This window comes from Trachymyrmex septentrionalis, unplaced genomic scaffold, assembly GCF_001594115.1.
Source record: "Trachymyrmex septentrionalis isolate Tsep2-gDNA-1 unplaced genomic scaffold, Tsep1.0 scaffold128, whole genome shotgun sequence".
Lineage (NCBI taxonomy): Eukaryota > Metazoa > Arthropoda > Insecta > Hymenoptera > Formicidae > Trachymyrmex > Trachymyrmex septentrionalis.
Genome location: NW_017304417.1, coordinates 939,735 through 947,383, shown reverse-complemented (window position 1 = coordinate 947,383; position 7,649 = coordinate 939,735). Strand labels below are relative to the sequence as shown.

Genomic DNA, 7,649 nt, shown 5'->3' with positions numbered 1-7,649 from the left:
TGTGTGTGTGTGTGTGTGTGTGTGTGTGTGTGTGTGTGTATTTTTTTATCTATACTAACCTGTCTAAGAAAAATCACAGATTATGTTACTTATGTTATATTTATTTAAAGCGATCACATACATCATAACAGACATAAATAGGATACTCTAGATGTGTCATTTATATCGATAAACTATACATTCTTTCCGAGTACTTGACACGAGGTCATGTAACGTGAACACATAATTATAATATGCTATTTGTTTTTAAAAGCACTCTTATATACCATTTAAAATAAATAAATGTCACTGTAGATATCCAACAGTGATAACATAAAAATCTTCGACATTGGTATAAATATCAACAGCATTACATGCAAAGTATAACTCTCTGTGAAGTTTAATTGATAACAACATGTTAAAATATTTCAGTGCTATATAAGATACTTTATGAATCAATAGTTGTCTTATAACTCGCTACCTTCATTGTGCTCATAATGCTCGAAATGATATTTTTATTAAACAGATTTTTCTTTTAATATGTAAATCTTTTTCAGTTTCTCTCAAAATAATTCTAAATAGGTTCATAAAATTATTGCATTGGAATTTTACTAAGAAACAAAAAACTTTGTGTAAAAAGTATTTTGTGTCAATTGTGCAACTTCTAAAGAAGTTGCGTGAATATAAGTCGTTACTGTTTCAAATAAACACATATCACACATCTTGATTATCATTAATATAGTATAGAGATACCTAGAAATGTCTGCAGAATTTTGATAGAAAATCTATTAGAAAATTTTTGATTTCTAATGTTGCTTTGGTCTTTCATACTTTGACTTACATAAGCTCTAGTCGTAAAGACTAACAGTTCTTTTACACATGAATGATTACACATTTAACTTGTTATGCGATGATGACGATTATGTGATTACAATTTATTATTTTCGTCATTCCTTATTATTATTATTATATAGTATATCAAAGAAAATTCAGTAGTATTATGATATTTTAAAATGCTTGAGAAGTCAATATGTGGATAAAGCAGTTAAATTGATAGAGAAAATAATATTCAATATTTTAGATATAAAAGCAGGTAAATTTCGCGACATATAGGTTCCTACAAATCGGAATGTTGGATAATTTGGATTACGTGAAATGAGTAATAATGACATGTGTATAATGAAAACATATGATTCTGTGAATGTGTCTCTTAAATTAAGAAAAGTTCTTACATTTAGCAGCGATGCACTTGTATAACATGATTTCCTATTTTGCTCTTATCGTAAAAATTTTACAATGATGATATGAGCGAACAAAAATTTGTGCGTCTTTTTTCACATCGTGCGTTCGTGCGGACGCAGTGAAAGTGGAGAATCGGTATTAGCATTGTTGTAAACTTCTGCCGACAGGATTTACATACACCTACATATTAAACACGAAAATTCTTAATTTATTGATAATTGATATTTTCATTATTTATCAAAGTATATAAATCATTTATACGACTTAAAATTACTTTCCTTTGGTGTATTACCTCTAGAATCTTACAGCCAGTATAAATTGATCGAAAACATAATTGTAAAAAGGTGATTAATACGAATAACAAGATTCCTTCGGCTTACACGCTTATGTTGATAATTTATAACACATTGTGTTGATTATAATGGATAACAAATGATGAATATTAACTCGTCGCAATCAACTGAGAACACAACTTTGTTCAATCTTAACATTTTTAGTAAACCTCCAACAAAACACATAAACTTCTATACAGTAGTTACATAACAGTGATTCATTTTAAATTAATTTTAACTAAAATTGCATTTCTATATATACATTTAATGATTTAATTAAACATGTTTACTGAAGTATTTTCTTATTTCGTAATGTAAAGTAATATTAATGTTTGTGCCTTGTTACGAAAATAAATGAGATAAGTAAAATGAATCGAAATAAATACATATATGTATATTTCTTAATTGCAATATGTAAAATATCTCATGTTCAACTTACACATATATAGCTTAATATGTTGATGGAAAGCCTTTAGTGGTCTTGACTTAGTAACATTTTATATATACGCAACAGATATTAATTGCCATTAAAATTAAATTTCAAGTAGAATTTCATGGCTCTTTTTGATTAATACACAAACACACACACACGAAAGTTAGTCCAAAAGTAAGTTTCCTTACTTTAGGAAAAATAGAAAAACAAAGTTTAAAAATCTGGAAAATTTTTTTAACTTATTACATACACTATTTTTCAAAAAAATTGATATTTTTTTCTATGCATTTGTTGCATCATGAAAAAAGTTTGGATATACTTCCGAAAAGGAGAACCCTCCGATTTTCTTCTCGATTGGTATCTTAATGCACTAATTACGAATATGATCGTGAAAATTACCGACAAGATTATTTTCAAGGTTAAATATTTAAAAACAATTTTTTTCACATTTTTTCACGCTTTTTGCGTAGAAAATCGTACGCCCTTTCGCAGGGGAGAGAGGATGAGAGTCGCGCGGACTTTGCGCTACTTGTAATCACATCAGATGTAAAAGTTTATATTTAACCGTAAAAATGACCTTGTCGGCAACTTCCATGATCATATTTGTAATCAGCATACAAAAATACAGTAGTATAGATAAAAATCGATTTTTAAATGTTTGACCTTGAAAATGATCTTGTCGGTCATTTTCATGATTATATTCGTAATTAGAGCATCAAAATACAGTAGTATACCAGTAGTATACTAACGACAAGAAAATCGGGGGGTTCACCTTTCCGGAAGTATACCCAAAGTTCTTTCATCTTCCTAGTATCTCGGCGTGTCCATTTTTTGCGAGTCGTCTATGATCAATCCAAAAATGAGTTTCCCTTTTTTTTTTCGTAAGAAACGAAATGGGGTACGTTTGGAAGTGTTACCCGAGTGCCTCCGTACATTTTATTCTTGTTCGTCCAATGTTAAATATGTATAAGATAATACGCAGGGACATTCGGGTAAAGTTTCCGAACACAATCTTGAGTGAATTCTTAGAAATACCCTTTGTACTCTCTGGATTTTGCTCCACAAGTAACTTTTATCTCTTCCCCAAATTGAAACTGTAGGCATCAACGATTTAATAATGAGGAAGTTAAGGCTGTTAATAGATGGCTCATGAAAATGAGTACAAACAAGGCGTAGAAAAATCTTTTTCACGATACAACAAATGTATAGAAAAAAAATGGTGAATTTATAGAAAAATAACCAAAATGAAATGAGTTAAAATTAATTTTTTTAGATTTTTAAATTTTGTCTTTCTGTTTTTCATAAAATAAAGGAACTTACTTTTGGACTAATCCTCGTATAATTATACCACAAGGTGCAACTAGTCCATATAAATATATTTGTGTAATACTTCACGTCAAATAAACAAAATTTTTTATCGATGGCTCAATGTAAGTGTTGTAATTTAAAATACTACGTCTTTCTATGTTTCTTAACGCAAATTCTCTTTATCGTGGACAATAGACGAGTAACTGTCTTATTAATAATGTGATATTTGCAGCTTAATATCACACCTGATTCATAGGGTAAGAATCATCCTGATCATCATCATTTTTTCTTTGAAATTAAAGAAAATCGTAATATAATATAAGAAAAGAAACAAATTATTTTATCTTGTACCAAAGTTAATAATAGATAACAAAGGGTTTTTTTTTAATTTGATTTTAGGATCTTCAGAGAATTGTTCATTATGATTGCCATATGAAAATCGTATGGAAATAAATTTTACAAAATACATTATAAGTATATATATATATAAAATAATTAATTTTTTTTTAAATTATCAAAGTCTTTTTTTTCAAAGACATTTCGTCCAATATATCTCATTAATCTATGACATAAATCATATGATACGTATACTTTTATATATGTAACAATAAATAAATCTTGAAGTAAAAACAACGGAAGCGATACTAAAGAAAATCTATTAACATAACGTTGTCAAAAATCAAAGAAAATAATTTTTTAATGTAGAAATCGGAAAATGAACCATGAACAATGATTCAAGCAAGCTAATAATATAATGCAGCGATGAAGCGATAATGAAGCGAAAGTAGAACGATTAATATGAATATATGAACGTACAACCTATTGGCCAGTGGTTTCCGTATCCTCCTTCGATGGAACAGACCTTGATCGATAGGAATACAATGTAAAAATGATTTTGTGTGATATTAATGAGTAGCAAACCTAAGAGTGTATTGATACTTCGAAACGAAAATGTGTATGTTGGTATTATGACGGGTAAAAGGAGTATGAGAGAGACAAAGGAAAGCATAGAAGTGAAATCCCATTCATGTTTTCGCATTAAGTGATCCTTACACGTAAAGCTTGATACTCTTTCTTTTTGTAAAAATTACCAAAAACCTCCCGCACTGCGCCCGCCCGGTGGATTATTTACGCGAATGCATGCCCTTCGTGCTTCTTCGACATCCTCTGTAAAAAAAACGCGCTTATATTCCTACAATATGAAGAATGAAACAAATGAAATAAAAAAATCCCACTTGATTTACGATAGTTCAAAGTCAGACAATTTAAGATTATTCTTTATTAGTATGATACCACCAGAAAGTATATGTCACGTGTCTAAAGATTAAAAAAAATAATTTATAATAAAACTCACCGCTGATAGAGAAAGTAGAATCTTGTAGGTTTCTTTGTCCTTCGAGTCTTGGACCCTTCGTGGATGGTGTTACCACGGCGGATTCCGGTAAAGTGGGTACACAAATGGCTGCTGGCAATTTTATCTTTGGACTGTCGTGAATTGAACCGTTCTGATTGACTCGTGCCGCTGCCGCAGCTGCCGCTTTCGCTTGTTCCTTAGCCTTTGCAATCGCGACGTCTTCTTCGGCATATCTCTTTGCCTCTGCTTCGGTTCGTGCGACTCCACGTGGTTTCTGCGCAGTTATAGTATAATTTCTAATTTCAGTAATAAAATTTTAATTAACATTTAATTTTATTCTAACTTGTTCGAGTTTTAAATTAATTAAAATTTAGTAAAAATATATCTACTTTAACATTATAACATTATAACATTATATGCATTATTTAAAAATAACACATAAAGGTTGAGTTCCAATATTCACTGCCAATACCGAAAATATATGAGATACGTTACATGCTCTATACATGTTTCAGCACTGGCAGTGAATCGGAATACAATCTAAAGTAAAAAGTAATAAATAGTAGAAAGAGAAGAAAGAAAAAAAAAGAATCGATATGTTATACCTTTTCTTTGTCATTTATCATATCGTACACATAGGTCCCGAATGGATCCGCGTTTATGTATTTTCCGAAGCCATGAACAGCTTTGAGCTCACACTCGTCTACGCATACTCGTCCGTTGACAATCACATATTCAGGTACTCCAGTTACTTCCATACCCTGTGTGTATTAATAATATTAATTAAATAATTAAATTACTACCACATGATATACTTTTTATTATAATTAGCAATCATGTAATTAGCAATAATTCAATAATGTCTTTTTGAAAGAATTATTATTGATAATATGATAGATGGCAATCGACGTTGAGAATATGATAGATCGCAATCTTTCATATTTTGCGATGAAAATAGTCTACATACAATGCATTCTTATTGGACAATATTATAATTATCGAAAGCGGATGACTCAATCAAACTTGCCTCGAAGATGTTGAAGTCAACAGCTTGGACGTGGGTCTGGGCGGAAATGGTACGTTTCCTGTTGGGATCCCAGACGACAATGTCAGCGTCTGAGCCGACGGCTATAACACCCTTTCGAGGATATAAATTGAAAATTTTGGCAGCATTTGTGCTGGTAACTGCAACGAATCGCATAGGGTCCATTATTCCAGCGTGCACACCCTTCTCCCAGAGCACTGTCATTCTGTCCTCTACACCATTCACGCCATTGGGAATCTTCGTAAAATCGTCTTTGCCTAGAGCCTTTTGCTCGGCATTGAACGTGCAATTGTCGCTGCCGGTAACTTGAAGATTATCTCTGAAAAAATCGTATTAGTGCATATGTCTGAAGATCATACTCTCGGAAGGAAAATTAAACCATCAATTAAGTACCTTGACATCGAGTAAAGGCTAAAGTAATCAAAATTAATAATACGAAATTAAATAATAGTAAACGTCAAATGATTAAAAGTTGGGGGATGATTCTCATTTAATAGTAACCGTTTAAACTAGCAGTTTTTCTTCTATTCATTTAATCGACATTAATGCGCATCACCATAAAGGCAACTTCCTACGTCGGAGCTATTAATATCCAGACTAAGAGTTACGCTTATGTCATTCTCGTAATTTTGTTATTAAATATAATTTATTGTCATGAACGTTTGAGCGAAATAATACAGGGTAATAATCCAACACAATTCTTAAATCGGAAAGAGAATGAAAAAAAAAAAAGATTAATAGACTACATAAGAGTATAAATAAAAAAAAATTATACATAATAATATTCATGATGTGCCAAAATCATAGTCTTCTCATTTTTCATTTTTTTGTTTAATTAGAAACAAATATCTCTTAACCAACAAGTTAAAATATTTATAGTTTTTAATATAAAAAAATTCAATTAAATGTGATGCGAGAAGAAACAACCCAGCCATTATAAAGACATCAGGGATTCTTTACACAATCTACTTACTGGGCCAGGTGTTCAGTTAGATAGGCAGGTGTCGTTGGGTCAGGCCGCAACGGTGGGTTAGTAATAAAACGCCTTGCTCTCTCCACGTCTTTGCCATATTGCTCGCTACCATCGATACCGATGGTGCTTGCCAAGGTTTCCCCGAAAACGATGATACCGTCCGATCGCTTTGCCGACACAACGTCGGCAGCCGACTTGCTTGAAATCGCCGTTATGTACAACGGACTATTCACCTAAACGCGATATTTTTATTCTCTCATTGAACTGTTATATTCTTTTTATCTTTATGTTTAATATTATTATTAGGTTATTATCTATTAATCAAAAGAATTTATAACTGAAAAAATGTATACCGAAATTCAATAAAAATTTCAAAATGTTTCAATATTAAAATTATCGCTATTATCTTTTATTAGGAGACACAATAGTGTCTCGCGCTAAGTTATATAATCTTGTATTCTATATACGAATATTAGTTTTTAATTATACTAAAGTATTATATAAAATATATGAAATATATAACATTAGCGTATAAAATTAAATCTGTGTTTTTAATTCTAAACGTACATATTTTATGATAAGTATTGATACTATAAGTATATGTCAAATTCTACACAAATCAAAAAGCTATCAAACAAAATCTTTTTCAGCCGTGCTCGATTTACATTTAACAATTTAAAAAAGTTTCAACTAAAACATATTTTTATATCAACTCCTATATAACATTTTATATGTTTTTACATGCGCAATACATAATGCTAAAAGTAATAAAAATAATCATAAGAGAGAAATATTGTGTGTAATAGGCAAATGAATAAAAATAAGAGAAAAAGGATAAACAAAGATAACAAGTTACGTTCAATATGCATGCTGAGTAAATTTTGACGGTACTGTCAAATATAAATTTCAGTATGCGGACGGCATAATTGTGCAATTTGCGCATATGTCACGCAAGCGTCTAGCTGGATTACATAGAACCTTGA

General features: G+C 30.7%; 1 protein-coding gene across 4 annotated transcripts in view; it reads right to left on the bottom strand.

Annotated features, from left to right (window-relative positions):
* Positions 1-7,649, bottom strand: part of LOC108756545 (dihydropyrimidinase) — a 27,781-nt gene that overhangs the window by 5,153 nt on the left and 14,979 nt on the right. The window contains exons 6-10 of one of the 4 annotated variants that reach the window (XM_018500432.1): positions 6,667-6,899; positions 5,676-6,012; positions 5,254-5,409; positions 4,649-4,922; positions 4,386-4,461 (exon numbers count right to left, since the gene is read on the bottom strand). In XM_018500432.1, the coding sequence (XP_018355934.1) occupies positions 4,386-4,461; positions 4,649-4,922; positions 5,254-5,409; positions 5,676-6,012; positions 6,667-6,899 (1,076 nt within the window). Of the gene's footprint in view, positions 1-3,953; positions 4,462-4,648; positions 4,923-5,253; positions 5,410-5,675; positions 6,013-6,666; positions 6,900-7,649 lie in introns of those variants that run through there. The other 3 variants (XM_018500431.1, XM_018500433.1, XM_018500434.1) reach the window with 3 other exon arrangements.